Source organism: Bos javanicus, chromosome 21, assembly GCF_032452875.1.
Source record: "Bos javanicus breed banteng chromosome 21, ARS-OSU_banteng_1.0, whole genome shotgun sequence".
NCBI classification, from domain to species: Eukaryota; Metazoa; Chordata; class Mammalia; order Artiodactyla; family Bovidae; genus Bos; species Bos javanicus.
Genome location: NC_083888.1, coordinates 28,670,347 through 28,686,587, shown reverse-complemented (window position 1 = coordinate 28,686,587; position 16,241 = coordinate 28,670,347). Strand labels below are relative to the sequence as shown.

Below are 16,241 nucleotides of genomic sequence, written 5' to 3'. Positions count from 1 at the left end.
GGTGTGTGGGAAGACTTCCTTTTCATCTTTAAGCCAAACCATCCGAGCAGCTTAGTCAAAGCTACACAAGAACCCGACAAAGGAAACCGGCCATAAGCACAGGGGGCACCGAGCATGTGGCTCAAGTGACCCCGGCAGGCAGGCTGTGACCACAGGTCAAAGCGGGCATGTGATTCCATGCGGAGCACCCGCCTGGTGGCCCATGTGTCTGTGTCCTGGCCCTCACGTCCCTGGGGACAACCGAACCTGTAGTTGAGTCTGTGGTGTCGGACAGCTGGTTGGCTGACTAGTCCTGCGAGGCTAAGGCTGCTGAACGCAAAGACGATTTTCCCTTAGAGACATGTGCGACTCTCCTGTCCGCTGGAGTATGTGGCCTTTCCCTCCTCAAAGGACAGAAACAATGTCACACTGTGTGTGACGGCTGCGCCCCTCCACCCGTGCTGTCTAGACTCCATGGACCAGCACTTAAAAAACAAAATAAAATAAAAATAAAAACAACCCTGCGCCACCGAGGCACCACTCTCCCATCTTAAAACTATTTCTGGCAGGAGAAGAATGCTTCATTCAGGAGCCGCCCGACGGGGAGGCCAGTGGGAGGGAAGGGCTGCAGCCCGGACGCAGCCCCGGGCAGGCGTCACGTAACCTGGAGCCTGAGGACCTGTGAGCTAGGCATCTCCCAACCAACCATGCGGAAGAATGCGACAGGCCTCCTCAGGCTCAGGGAACCTTCTACTTTCTTCTGAATAGGACAGTCTAAGGCTCCCCAGAGAAAGCGATGCCTTCCAGCGTCAAGAGTGAGACCTATCTGCTGGCCGACCAGCTGGTCAGGCCTGGAGGGACGAGCTGACAGTCAGTCTTCACCATCAGCATCAGGAGGGAAATGTAATTTTTCCAAAGCTCCCACTGTGTGGTATTCATCCAACAAATACTTTCTGAATTCCTACTGCACACAAGGCATCAACAAAAAGTACTTCTCTGAAAATTTTATCGCAAAAGGGCATATTATAAGAAGTGGATGCCTTCACGGAAAAGGCGACCTCAGAGAGTGATCTATATTTGTTGACAAAGCAATCACCTCATCATTTTTTTAAAAAACACACATTTTCCAAAGGTTATAAATGCTAGAAAAGAATGCATCTCATTCTTCCATTCTTCATCAGATTTTAAGGCCTAGAGAAACACTCTAAAAAAGGGTAAAAGGGACAGTGGCAACGCAGAATTCAGGAGGATCATCTGAGCCTAATGGAACAGGGTTCTTGCCATTTTGATTACTTGACAGCTGAAAATTTTAAAACAAAAATTTTAATGAACAAATGCAACTGACTGAGAATAACTTACACAAAGGGCAGTGCTCAACCTTGGCAGGAAGGTGAAGTCAGGACTCTGCGAAACATGGTTCAAGGCAGGTTAAACCCCAGCGCTTAAACCTTCCAGTCATCGGAGCCCAAACACAGCGACACACTGGTGTTCCCTAGACACCAGACCCTGCCTGCAACAGAGGAGCAGCAGGGCTGCCATCCTGGACCCTGGGGCAGGTGCCATTGCTGCCCATCACCCCCCCTGGCAGGGCAGTGCCCTCCTCCGGGAGCTCCGCTAAATACACGCTAAGAATTTCCAGTCCTCGTTAGGGGCTCAGGCTGAGGGAGCAACAGATAAAAGGGAACGACATCGACAGTGAAAGGCCTCGAAACAGTTCTGGAGTGAGAAGCGATTCCTCTACCTGTCTCATAATCCACAGGAAAAAAAAGGCAGACACATATCCAGATGCACCACAAGTGTGCGCACACACATGCACACACGTGTATGCACGAAAGTATACACACACACGTACACACATACACACACACACACACTGGCGCACGCACATGTGTCCCCATCGACAAGCACAGGAATGCACGTGTGAACATCTATCCCCACCCCCCACCCCCCAAATGCCCACCAGCAGGGCCCAGTGCATGTGCAGGAGCCGAGCTCACCTGGGTCTCTTGTCAGTGATGGCGACACAGGTGTGCTGCGGGGGCACTGCCATCCATTTCTTGGCCTCCACGACCAGGGCATCTGCATCCACCAGGCCAAATCCATAGAGGTGGCTAACTGAAAAGACAGGGCCTTCAGACCCAGCCCCCCATGCCCAGGGATGGCTGCCTCTGTCCCCTCATAGCTGCAGGGGCCACAGCCAGCTCCAGAGTGCCCTGGCTGCAGCCCCTGCCCCCACAAGGATGCACCAGGGTCTCGGCAGCCTTACTCTCTGGACAGAACTCTTTCAGACCAGGAGTGAGGGCCAGAAAATGTGTCCCGTCTGGGTGCAAAGTGAAAGAAATGCTGGGAGGGTCTAGAACTTTCTTTCTGTTAGATGAGGACCAGTTTCTTTAGATTAAAGGGAATTCTTGGCACCTGTGCTCCCAAAAGAGCCCCTTGGACTGCAAGGAGATCAAACCAGTCCATCCGAAAGGAAATCAGTCCTGAATTCATTGGAAGGACTGATGCTGAAGCTGAAACTCCAATACTTTGGCCACCTGATGGGAAGAACTGTCTCACTGGAAAAGACCCTGATGCTGGGAAAGACTGAGGGCAGGAGGAGAAGGGGACAACAGAGGATGAGATGGTTGGATGGCATCAACTTGATGGGCATGAGTTTGAGCAAGCTCTGGGAGTTGGTGATGGACAGGGAAGCCTGGAGTACTGCAGTCCATGGGTTGCAAAGAGTCAGATATGACTGAGCGATTGAACTGAACTGTGCTCCCTGAGTCTTGAACCAGATGAGAAAAACAAGACCCAAGATGCTGTGGCTCACGCAAACATGCGTGCAGTAGACAATCAAACAAGGCTCCGCTCTTCTCTTTTTCCATTTGCTTTTCCTGTGGGAATTTCCAGGGCATCCGGGGAAAGTAGCATTGTCCAGTACACAGGCTGGCCTGAGTCAGTGTTTAATCTGGCCATGCAGGGGAGTTTCAGAGTTAGGAGGCAAGGTTAAAAACTAGATACAACCCCTTTTCCTACTAATTAGGCCAAAACTGAAATGTAGGTCAGCTCCTGTTACAGTGAACCATCACCACCAACATCCCTGTAAGACAAGGATGCATCAGGTCCAGCCAACCTCCTCATTAAAGGAATGTCTCTTGGAACTTGGGGTGACAATGCTTGACCTATATTTTACAGAGAGGAATGTCAGGCTTGGTGTCAAAATAGTTGGATCTGACCCTAAAAAAGGGAAAATGTTCTCCTTAATATACCATGGCTAAATGTAAATCATTTTCAAGTGTCTCTGGTAACAAGCAAGACAGACAAATCCAGGAGCATACTCCTATCACCACCTGCTCAAGAGGCCTTCACATACCTGGCTGCAAGCCCGACCATGGGCTGAGCTCACGGTACCTGGGTCAGCCCCAAGCTGTGATGGCAGACAGCCCTTTTAAAACACAAGGACTTGCTGACAGAAGTTCTACAGTTAGAAAGGAATTCACATAACCGTCTCAGTGTCTTCACTGCACAGATGTGGAAACTTAGGGAAAGCTACTCAGGGCTAACAGTGCAAGTTGCCCTCAGGTGGCATGTAAGCAAACTTCATTTATTATGATTGGCATCAAGCTCATGAATGACTGGGGGGCTTCCCTGGTGTCTCAGGTGGTAAAGAATCTGTCTGCAATACAAGAGACCTGGGTTTGATCCCTGGGTCGGGAAGATCCCCTGGAGAAGGGAATAACAACCCACTCCAGTATTCTTGCCTGGAGAATTCCATGGACAGAGGAGTCCAGTGGAGCACAGTCCATGGGGTCACAAAGAGTGGGACACGACTGAGCCAATAACACACACACATGACTGACTAGATGTAATGCAGTTTTCTTTTAGAATATATTCCTTTGTGTAAAAAAAAAATAGGCAAAAATTTAAAGAGAACCATGAAGTCAGTATCGGTACTGGGGTCCCTGACATGGCAAAGGTCATGAGGTTTAGGGAGCCCAATACTCAAGTGACTGTAGGTACTCTGCTTAAACTACTAAGTTCGCACTCCTCATTCTTGTGACACACAATTACTGTTGTCTGGGGTTTTTTTTGGTGAGAAATCCATGTTCCCCCATACAGGCTCTGGAAGGTCACCCACAGGCTCTGCCCGGATGGCACCTGGCCCTGCCCAGCCCCCGAGTCTCAGCCGCACCTTTATGACCGGCACCGTTCACCTTCCAGTCGTTTGCTTTGAGGTGGGCCGGCCTGGACGTCTTCACCAGCAAGTGCTGGACGTCCCTCCAGGTCAGCTGGCTGCTGCAATGACACAAGGACAGACAGCTGCACTCACATCAGTCAGCAATGCCGACCGCCAGGTCCATCAGAGGCGGGGCATTGGGGGCTGGCCTCGCTCCTGTACTTGAGGAGGCCCCAAGACACTACCACTTGGCAAGGGTAGATGTCACACCCTCTCGGTCAAGAATCAATTTTGATCCTCGAAGCCTGAGATAAGACGGTGCAGCAGGTGACCTGACACCTGGGGAAAGTCCAGCCTTGGGCCACAATCCCCCTGAATCCATGAGATGACGGCACTGTGTGTTAGCATGTGGTGGGAAAACCTGGGCTGGTCTGCACCCCGTGAGGGAGTGCTCTGTGTACTGGGGCATGCCAGCCATCTCCTGTCCATACCCCACTTCCAGGACTACTGGCCACACATTAGAATTTGAGATTCTAGATACTCTACCTTTACGATATATGCATTCTGGTGTGGAGTACAGGCACTTTGTTAAAGAACACTTGCCTACTACAAAAAATGCAGATAAGATATCCTTGCCTGCCTTTTCAACACTTCTCAACACAAGCTCTCAAGACCCCTCTGTCCACAGTGCTAGGACTGCGTCACCGACAAGAGCAGACCCAGTCTTCGACGTCTCCTCCTCAACAGCACCTGCCTGACCAGTCCTCACAAACATCCTTCCAACTGCCTGCTCTTTGTGTGTTTGCAAACATACATAACGTGAAATGCACCATCTTAATGGTTCTTAGACATACAGTCAGTGCCATTAAATACATTCCCTGTGCTGTGCAGTCATCACCACCGTTCACCTCCAGAGCTTGATCATCTTAAGCCACCGAACCTCTGCACCCATCAAGCACTAACCCCCCTTCCTCCTCCCATCCCTGGCCCCCACTCCCACCACCTTCCATCTGTGAATCCGAGGACTCCAGGTGCCTTACATGAGTGGAGTCATGTGGGATTTGACCCTCTGTGACTGACTCAGTTCATGCAGTGTGATGCCCTTGCTGCTGCAGGGGTCAGGTCTCCTTTCTTCTCTGTGGCTGCACAGATCACACTAACCTATTGATGGATGCCTGAGGCATTTCCACCTTTTGCTATTGAGTAACGATGCTACAGCATGGCCGTAAAACCATTTATTTGAGCCCCTGCTTTGATCCCTGTGGGTGCACACCCACAAGTGTAATTGTTGGATCACATGGTAATTCTTTAATTTTTTTGAAGAGCCATTACAGTTTTTTAACAGTAGCTGCACTGTTTTACTTTCCCAACAAATGTCCCCTCTTTACTTGCGAGACATTCATCTGTAGCTTGGGTCCTGGGGGGTGTGTCCTCCTCCCTGGGGGCTCTCACTCCCCGGTCCTAGCCCTGGCCTCCTCTGACTTCACCACATTCTCTCCACTGTGCTTGTCCCTGGCCAGATATTGGCCTCCTGGCTGCCTCATCACAACTGCTTCCATTGGTCCAGTTTCCAGATTTTCCTTGGCACAAGCTGACCTGCCATCCCCTCATCCACGGCCCCACCTGAGGACCACAGCCAGCCTCACTGTCAGAGGAGGACCTGCGGCCCCAGATGCCCAGGGCCACGTCCTCTGGCAGACAGGTGGGTACAGACCACACCTCTGACAGAGAGGCTAGGTGCAGGACATGACCCCTGCTGGAGAGTTTAGGGACAGGTCACGCCCCCTGGAGGAGAGGTCAGGCACAGACCATGCCCTCTGGTGGAGAGGGGACAAAGGTCATGCCCTCTGGCAGAGAGGGGGCCACAGGCCGCACTCTGGCGTAGAGGCCAGGCACGGACCATGCCCTCTGGTGGAGAGGGGGCATAGTCCGCACCTCCTGGTGGAGAGGCCAGGCATAGACCACATCCTCTGGTGGAGAGGGGGCAGACCACGCCCTCTGGTGGAGAGGGAGCACAGACCACACCCTCTGGCAGTGAGGTTGGGCGCAGACTCCCCCCTGACGGAAAGACCGGGCACAGGCTCTGCAGTCCAGATGGCAGATGTGGCCACAGCCCATCCTTGCTTGTTTGGGCTGGTCCCTGCTCATGACTGGAGAAGGCAATGTCAACCCACTCCAGTATTCTTGCCTGGAAAATCCCATGGACGGAGGAGCCTGGTAGGCTGCAGTCCATGGGGTCACTACGAGTCGGACATGACTAAGCGACTTCCCTTTCACTTTTCACTTTCAAGCATTGGAGAAGGAAATGGCAACCCACTCCAATGTTCTTGCCTGGAGAATCCCAGGGATGGCGGAGCCTGGTGGGCTGCCATCTATGGGATCGCACAGAATTGGACACTACTGAAGTGACTTCACAGCAGCAGCAGCAGCTGCTCATGACCGTGGGGCCCACAAAGATGCAGAATGCCTCCCCTCGCCCCGGAAGCTCAGCATAAGGCACCAGGAAGCCTGGGCTTCAGTGCTGACGACAGAGGGTCCAGAAAGGGAGGCTGTGAGAAACTATTTTCCTAGGGGGAAACTCACCTCGTTTCTGATGATAGAAATAAAGCCGCACTCACAGTTGTATGGAAACATATCTAAGAAATGGTGTTGGACATGGTTTCTCATGAAGAAGGGACTGATGTGACATTCCAAAATGGCCCTGAACTCCCGGCTGACCCTCGGGGCTGTTCTCGCACACTAGGCTCTTCCTTCATCTTGTCATGTGCTGCCTGCTAGCCTCCTGCTGGAGAGCTTCTCTCCTCTCCTGGGCGACCTGGCTTTGCCAGGAAGACACTGCACACATGAGCAGCGGTCTTGGCCCTGGAGCCTCCAAAGCCCCTCAGCTGAGGCTGGCAGCATGCCCGTTACAGCTCCTTCCTCCCTTGACCAACCCTTGCACTTACACGCTCTAAGTGGACGCTGTGTCCAGTGATGCCTGCCATCTGTAAAATTCTGAGGATGGGCTACAATGATGAGGAGATAGCGATCAGGGAGTTCGTGAGTCCACAGGCCAGGTTTAATGGAACGAGTGGCACAAAACAGGGTTTGTTTTCTATATATCCTCAGCTAACAAAATTCCTTGCATGTTTCCAAAAAGGGAGGAAAGAAAATATAAAACAATGAATCACTAAGTATGTGAATGCAACTTTCCACACAAGTAACTATTTAGTATTTTAAAATGAGCCCCAGGACACAGAAGTTAAAATTTTGGCTTGAAAATCAAACATACCTGTTTCTTTGTAAAATGGGTAGCATTTGAGTTTTATGCTTTTTCTCCTGATGTGAATCAACAAACAAAACACACATAATTAGATGGACTCAGCAACCCAAACACAACTTCTTACAATCTCATCTGCAGCAAATGACTCTTTCAAAGCCACAGGTTGTTGCTGGGAGCCACTGTTGATGTTTAAACTAAAACCTGTTTGATTCTATGACCGTATGTAAAGTGGACCCATCCAACACATGGCAATTTTGGGGTTTTTATGTGGCTTGAAGCAGATAAAGCATCACCACTCAGGAACCCCCTTGACAGAGGGCAGCTGTATTGACCTAAAGTGTGATCTGGGGTGTAGTGCAGGCTTGAGGTTTGTGCCCACCAGCTCCCTGTGCCCCTATGAAGGCAGGAGGCTGTGAGCTTGAAAAAGGGAGAGACAGGAAGGAGCCTCTTGACTCCTATTAAGGACGGCCTGAAAAAGGAAGACATCTGGACATCTGCTGTGACATGGGCAAACCTGGAAGACACTGTGCTGAGTGACGGACAAACACTCTGTGACTCCACTCATTTGAAAGCCCGGAAGAGTCAGACTCAAAGACAGAGAACACAGCTGTGGTTGCCAGCTGTGTCCCTTCCCCAAAGTCACACGTGGAAACCAGACCCCCAGGACCTCAGATGTAACTGCCTATGGAGATGGGATCATAAAGAGGTTGTTAAGGTGAAATGGGGTCCATACGGTAGGCCGTGATCCAGGGTAACTGGTGTCCTTATGAAAGGATCTAAACACATACATGACAAGGAAGCCTGGTGTGCTACAGTCCATGGGGTCATAAAGAGTCAGACACAACTAAGTGACTGAACAACAAACACACACATTCAAAGAAGGCCACGTGAGGACACGGGGAGAAGATGACGCACCAAGGAGAGAGGCCTCAGAGGAAACCAGCCCTGAGACACTCAGTTAGACCTCGGGCCCTGGGACTGTGAGACGGAGCATCTCCTGTCTAAGCTCTGTCTGTGTGATTTTTTGCAGCAGAGCTGTCTTTTGGGGACAGGAGCTGTTTGGACAAAGAGGGACGTCCTGCAGGAGGTGGTGGAGACAGTCATACAACAGTGAATATGCTTCATCAACTACACACTTAAAATGGCTTAAATGGTAAATTTTACATTATGTGTATTTTGATACATTAAACACTTTTTAAAAAAGAAGAAAGGTAAAGAAGGGAAGGCAGGTAAGAACTTACTTTGCTTCCAAGGCCAAGGCGATGATACCGGCAACCATGGGGGCCGAGACCGAGGTTCCAGTATGGCCGTCTGTGCAGCGCTGACGCAGGTCCGTGGTCACCTGGCGGGGAGGGGAGGTGGGGAAAGCAAGCAGCCGGGTCAGAGGCTGCCCAGGACACTGCCCCAGGCAGGCTGACTTTGACCTAGGGACGGAAGAGGTGCTACGCAGACACATCTCAGGGACAGAGGTTTCCACGGGTCTGGCACCCCCCAGAGCAACAGGCTGACAGTCGGGTGGGGAGATGGGGTCGCAGCCACACACCCACACCTCTGCAGATGTACCCTGAGACTCCACGGAGAGACAGAATGAAACAGAGGGGCCTCCACAGCAAGACTGCTTGCCAGGGCCCCCATCAATGACCCCAAAGTCACCCCAACTTCAGAGCAGCGTAAAAGACACGCAGGCGCCAGGTGGCCCAGAGAGCATCTCTGCTGTGAGCCAGAGGCCGAGGATAGGTCAGAGGTCACAGACCACCCCTACCAGGATGTCCTCCTCGTAGCTGGCAGTGTCCCAAAGCCCCCACCCTGTCTGCTGCAAGAGCTACATGCAGAGCACCCTTGGGCAGGGCACGGACTCTGAGTCTCACCATGGCACGGCCCGACTGCACCCCCCTGAACTGAGGTGGTGACCTCATGGAGGCACAGGTAGGAGACATCTACTGTGCTAGGAGGGGGGCTGGCCCTGCAGTGACCCTCATGCTAGTGCAGATGGAGCGAAGGCTGCCACCCAGCCAGCTGTTAAGTCAGGGGTTTAGCCTGGATGATCCAGCAGGCCCGATGTAATCACAGGCCCTTACATCTGTCAGAGAGATGCGGCTCAAGAAGGACTCGATCTGTGCTGCTAGCTTTAGAGAGGATGCTGGGGATGCAAGCCAGGAAGGTGGGTGGCCCACAGCAGCCAGGAACTGGCCTCGGCAGCCAGCCCATGAGGAGACGGGAGCTCAGTCCTAAAACCACAAGCAACTGAGGTCTGCCAACATGCAGGATGCGTACTGGACAGGCCCTCCTGTTGAGCCTATGGAAAACACGCAGCCCAGCTGACACCTGGACTCAGCCTCGTAAGGCCCAGAAAATGGGCCCGTGGAGGCTGCTGCACTTGTGCCCCCAGAGCTGTGAGATGGCCCAGCTGTGCTGTTTCCAGCTGGGAATCTTGGGATCATTTGTTATGGTGCCAACAGGAGACTAACATACCTGTAACTGCCAGGCTCCAGCCACCCATCTGCAAATCCCTGAGAAAGAATTTCCCCTGTGGGGAGAGTCCAGAGCCTCTTACAAACAGTGTCTTTCCTTTGTCAGGGCTCAGCGAGGTCGACCATCACCCGGAGAGAGGGAGCCCGCGCGGGTCACACACATAGGAAGACTCATGGGGTGCTGGCAGGGACCAGCCTACTCCCCCTCTTCGACCCTGGAGAGGGCAGGGCGCCGCAAGGAGGATGCACCCCCTGTGACTCCAGGATCCTCCTCCCAATGGGCTACTGACACACCCTTCCCAGGGCTGCTGGGGAAGCAACACCGGTGCCTGGCACATGCCTGTGCTCAGTCCAAACTGGCAGGAGGGAAATGGGGGTGTCTGGGCAGAAGACCGAGCTTCCAAGAGCAGGGCAGGCCTGGGGCTGGCTCTGCAGCCTCAGAGAAAAGGGTGTGAGCAGAGGAGCCTCCCCTGGCTGGCAGAAGGGGATAGTGGAGCCAGGGTGGGCTGCCCCTTCCTGAGACCCTCTGTGCTGCTGGGGCATGGCGTGGCCGGGGTAATGAGAGTGTGAAGGAGGGACAGGTGCCGTCTCAGCACCAGGCAGTCATTGCCGTCGGCACTCAGTGCACGAGAGCGACAGGGGCCCCAGCTATGCTTGCCGTCGGACGCCTGCCCGAACACAGACAAGGGCTGCTGAGCATCCAGCACAGGGCGCGCCCCCTGGCTGGGTCTCTAAGGGACTCAGAGCAAACACCTTGCCTTGGATGAGTTGAAACAAAATCACCTGCCACCCGTGCTACCAGGGAAGGGCCCTGGACAGCAGCTGCCCACTGTTTTCTCCTCCGCCCTCTGCCCAGTGACACACAGTTACTGAACGTCAGGGCTCAGAGAATTCTTCATGAAGAGATGGAGGAATACAGGCATTCTGTAGCTAAGGTGTGTGTTCATGCATGTACACACACACACACACGCACACACATACACACACACATGCACAGGCTATGTGACTCATTAAGCACACAAAGCTGCAAGCCCTGCTTGCACCATCCCTCTACTCCAGCCCAGGCCTCTGACAGGTCCTAAGTCCAAGCTCAAACCAGCTAGATATTTAAAGCAACAGGACACCATTCAGCATCTCAGCCCCATCCGAGGGGTGCCTGTTCCAGCAGAAAGGAAAGTTAACAACTTAATGAGTACTTTCATGAGCTGGCCAAGGCCAATGCCAGGCTGGCAGCAGAAGGACCGTTGATCCTCCCAGTACTGCAGAGGACAGTGGGCAATGGGAAGCCTTAGGCTCCCACAAGAAAGTATAAAAATGTGCCTGCAAATAACATTTACAGATGTGGCCAGGCAGCAGGAGAAATGAAAAGAAGCCAGGGAGTTTTCAGGTTAAACCACGCCTGGCCAGCTCCAAGGTCTCATTTTTTAGACATCTAAAAACCATCCTAAGGACTGTGCACTTCAATTCTGCATTGACTTCAACTTGAAACCCTCCCCTCCTACCTTTTTAAAGTATTAAAGCACCTGGGGAAGGAACAAGCATGAACTTTACCCATACACTAAATTAAAAGCTATTTCTAAAAGATAAACTACACTGATTTATGTTCGTTGAAGCCACTGCAGCAGACAAAACCACTCTCAACCTAAAGGGTGTAGAAAAGTCCTTTTGTGAGGAAGGGAACACCCAAGACTCTTGGATTTCTAAAATGTTTCAGCGTAGAGCCAAGACTTTCTCTCCTTCTGTTTTACACGTGGAAATTGAACGGGCCAGTTGGACCCCAAGCAATGTGACCGCAGAATTTAGAAAGCTAAAAAAAGACACTGTGGTGAGAATGCACCCCATTCTTACAGGGTATTTTTAGACCCCCCGAGCCAGAGAGGGTTTTAATTGATATTCTGTGCCAAAATTAGAAAGGCAGGGTCCGAGGGAGGCTGCCAAGGGCCTGGGGTTTACCTCCAGGCACAACCAGTTCCTTGATGGCAAGGCTGAATGCGGCTGAGTCCGAACTGCCCTAACGGCCTCCTGGCCGGGAACCCTGCCCTCCTCGAGCCCCGGGAGGACTCATGGGACCAGGAGCAGGAGCCGTTCCCCCTGGGAACCCCCTCTGGACTCATGGGACCATGACCAGGAGACCCCACTCCCCAGGGCCCCCTGAGGCCTCGTGGGACGAGAGCAGGAGTCACCGCTCCCTGGGGCCCCTGAGGACTCATGAGACCAGGGGCAGGAGCATCCCCCTCCCACCCCCGAGACCCTTCTCCGGACTCACAATTCTGCGCTCGTAGAAGGCCCCGCTGCTGTAGGTGGTGGCCAGGGTGGACGCACACTCCTCCAGGTACCAGGGCCTGTGGCCGTTCTCGGTTGTGCTGCTCACGGAGATGGTGTAGACGCTATTGGTGTAGCCATCGCAGGAGCAGTGGTCCCCCTCACGGCCGCCGTTCCCCGATGCCCAGACAAAAATGGAGCCCAGGCCTTGCCGGCCCTGGATGGGAGGGTGGGGACAGGTGTCAGCCCTCACTGGACGCCCCTGCTGGCTGGTCTCAGCCTGGCCCAGCACACCTCCCCCAGGAGGAAACTCAGAAGGATGCCACTTGGACCAGATGGGGGCCCCGAGTGTGTAGTTTCTGGGCTTCCTCTTGATGTTAACAGAGTCCTTGGCAAAACTCTGGATCTATCAGAATGACTGGACGGTACTGAGGAGCGCTCCCTGCTCTTCAGGGGAAGATGCAGGCCCTCCCGTGACCTGACCTGTCCTGTCCCAGGGCCATGCCAGTGCTTTCCTCTGTGGCAACCCATGGTCATAAACACCACACTGCACCCCACGTATGCTGACATGGGAGCTGATGGATGAATCTAACTTTTCTGAATTGCAAGAGCTAGTCCTGGGAGGGAGGGGATGAAGGTTCTGCAAAACCAGCTGCAGATGCACCCTTCCTGGGGAGCAAGATCCTCAAAAAGCAGGTGGCCCAGGACCTATGGGTCAAGGGCCAGGTGCCAGAATGCCCAGGGCCATCCTAGGAGAGTGCCCCAGGGCCTCCACAGGGCCAACACTGAAGCGCTCAGACTGCCAGCTTGGCCAAGCTCCATCCTCACCCACGGGCCCAACCAGGCTCCTCCAGCCACAGACACCGGCTGAACAAGCACACCAGTGCCAGATGGAGCTGACCCGTTGGTCCAAAGGCAGGACCTGCTAGTGGGTGCAGTTGGCCTCAGAGGGTGGAGCCAACACCTGTCTCCAGATGGGCAGTCGCCCCAAGCTCCTCACCCCCTACCCCCTCATCCAAATATGCAGGAGGAAACCCAGGCTTTCCCCAACTACTGGCCAATTTAAAGGAAGCTTTCAAAGGAATCCTGCAACCCTGGTAGCTGTTTGAAGCCCTGCTTCTGATGGGATGCAGACACGTGACCCTGGCACCCAAGGCCACCTGGGTTGAGGCACCCACCTTCCCCGGAGGCGCCAGGACACCCCACATGTGGACCAAGTGGACCCCAGGGCCCGCCCTCTTGTGCCGGTTTGTCTTCACTCCAACATTCCCGCCAGCTCTAACCTGGGGCTTGAAAGACAGCCCAGCCCCCCGCACAAAGCTGCCTCATCCACTCTTGTTCACACATCTCTGGGGAGTCCTGTCCCAGTGGCCAGCACAAAGGGCAGTTGCTAGAAGGACTGAGGACACGGGTTTGTCTGTGCAAGTAACACACACAAAGGTCATACAAAGCAGTAAGAATCCGAATGAAATTCAATCAGAGCCTGTCTCTGATTCTCTCACGCGAATCATCTCTGGACACCTTCACCTTCAGTCCTCACCACACTGCAGGTTACTGATCAAAGGCAGTGGGAGCTACATTCCTACTCCTGCTTTGTAGAGTGCTGCTTACATTTGTAAGCACCCACACTACTCACACCGCCCACACTCATGAGTGCCCACAGTGCCCACACTCATGACCACCCATACTCGTGAGTGCCCACACCACTCACATGGCCTGCACTCGTGAGCGCCCATGCTGTTCACACCACTCACACTTGTGAGCGCCCATTCCACTCACACAGCTCACACTCGTGAGTGTCCACACCGCTCACACTCATGAGCGCCCACACTACTCACATGGCCCACACTGCTCACACTACCTACACAGCTCACATGTGAGAGGACAATGCCTGGGTCTCACTACGTTGCAGGTATGGGCTTGGCTGGTCCAGGTAAGCCCAAGTCTGTGTTTCTAATGAGCTCCCCAGTGATGCTGGCGAACAACAGAGGCCTAAATACCAAAAACTTGCCTCTCCTCACCCTGTACTTTGCAGGGACCCCTGACCCCTGAGTTCTCACAGGCGTCAGAGCATCCAGAGCCTCTCTCCCTTCTGAGAACAGTCTCCTGGAAAAGAGCATGGGAACGGGGCAGAGGAAACACCCAGGGCGGAGGTGTAAGGAACGTCCAAGCTGTCTCTGAGGACTGTGTGTTCACATTCCACATCTTCTGTTCACCTGGAAGCCACGGGGTGGAGGCTCTAGGGCAGTGGTCCCCAACATTTTTGGCACTAGGGACAAGTTTTGTGGAAGATGATTTTTCCAGAGATTGGGGTGGGGGTGGTTTTGGTATGGTTCAAGCACCTTACACTTATTGTGCACTTTATTTCTATTATCATTACATCAGCTCCACCTCAGATCATCAGGCATCAGATCCTGGAGATGGGGACCCTGCTCTAGGGTGAGGACGTGTCAACCCCAGCCGTGAACTTGCACTTCTGTTCAGGAAGACACCACCTCCGCTCCTCAGAATGTGTTTCGGCATCTTGCCAGGGAAGCAGATGGCTCGTCTGTGGGTGTGGAATGCTAGTGAATGCTAGGCACTGGACCCAGCCAGGGCCTTCAGCCACAGTGTGGTAGACTCTCCCATTCTGGGTGACCAGCCACATGAGGACCAATATCCAACACCTCTTTATGCTAAAGTACAGCATCTGATGGTGCCTACCAGAACCTGCACCATCTACCAAAGATGCAGTCGGGTTTTACAGGGGAGGCTGCAGGTGACAAGTGGGGCATCAAGGAGGAAAACAGACGGAAGAATGTGGTTTGGTTTGAGACCATCAAATTTCTAGGAGGATTTTCAGTGACAGCTTCTGACAGTTGCAATTTAAGGTTCCTATGTGACATATTTTATTCAGAAAGACTAAAAAAAAAACAATGCAGTGACCTCAGTATCTCAGGAAACTGACACGAGTGGCAGGAACCACGCGGTCCCTCTGCAGCTTCGGCACTCCTGATGGCTGAATGAGGCCAGCGTGGCTCAGAACTCAGCATGCGGAGCCCTCACAGCTTCCGACACTCCACTCTCTACAGCTCACCTATACACCCGAGAGAGGTCAGGCCCAGACAACCAGCCTGTCTCCTGGAAACAGCTCGTCCTCAGCTCTCAGAATCTTTAGAAATCATCTCATAGAAATGGCCGACACTCAGGATTCACATCTCTCAAAAAGCATCTTCAGGGACGACCCTGGAGGTCCTGTGGCTCTGACTCCGCGCTCCCAATGTAGGGGGCCCGGGTTCGACCCCTGATTGGGGAACTACATCCTACATGCTACAGCTAAGAGCTCACACCTGCAACTAAACTGCCCATGTGCCACAACTTAGCCCCGGTGTGACCAAGTATGTGAATAAAGAAAATATCTTTAAAAAGCAGCATCTTCCATTCAATAAAAGTGGTCTCTAACTTACACCTAATTTTAGGAGGTTCCCCTTGGTGTCAAGAGTGAGAGCCACATGACCCAGCACACGAGGGATGCTGGAAATTGGGGCAATGAGATCTGTGCATCTGGCAGCGGCTAACGTGCCCGCGCCTGACCTCCCAGCACCCCGTGAGCTCGGCCACTCGCCGAGCTGACTGAAGAGCCTGCACATCTCCTCAGGATCATGAGGATAGAGGAAGACGTCTGTGTCCTTTGTGTAGCTATGGACATGCTGATGTCTACCTGTTCCCCTCTTCTTTTGTCTCATGAGTGTCAGGGTAAGCACAGAGCTGTGAGGGACGTGAGAACGGAACCCCACTCTGGTCACTCACTTCTCAGACATTCAAGCCCTGAGCGGCCGGGGAGGAGAGAGGGCAGAATAAGAAGCCTCACACTTGTGTACAGTATCACGTGGCCCGGAGCCACCAGACCATGGGGTCTGGGGCTGGGGGTGTTTCAGGAGACAAACACCCCAGCCCCATAGAAGGGAATTAATAGATTGAAAGTGACCAAACTTAGCACATCCAGAAAAGTGACCAGATTGTATTATTCAGACAAAGGAAATCATCAACAAGGGCCTGTGGAGGGGGGCGGGGTGGGGTGCAGAGGGTGGAAAGCCTTGCTTTCAGGACAACCACTGGTACCATC

At 53.1% G+C, this 16,241-nt stretch overlaps 1 protein-coding gene across 4 annotated transcripts in view; it reads right to left on the bottom strand.

Moving 5' to 3' along the window:
• PCSK6 (proprotein convertase subtilisin/kexin type 6) overlaps positions 1 to 16,241 on the bottom strand; it is a 209,848-nt gene that overhangs the window by 47,658 nt on the left and 145,949 nt on the right. For all 4 annotated transcript variants that reach the window (XM_061394654.1, XM_061394652.1, XM_061394653.1 and 1 more), the window contains 4 exons: positions 12,141 to 12,353; positions 8,645 to 8,745; positions 4,157 to 4,260; positions 1,977 to 2,094 (listed from right to left, as the gene is read on the bottom strand). In XM_061394654.1, the coding sequence (XP_061250638.1) occupies positions 1,977 to 2,094; positions 4,157 to 4,260; positions 8,645 to 8,745; positions 12,141 to 12,353 (536 nt within the window). The remainder of the gene's footprint in view (positions 1 to 1,976; positions 2,095 to 4,156; positions 4,261 to 8,644; positions 8,746 to 12,140; positions 12,354 to 16,241) is intronic.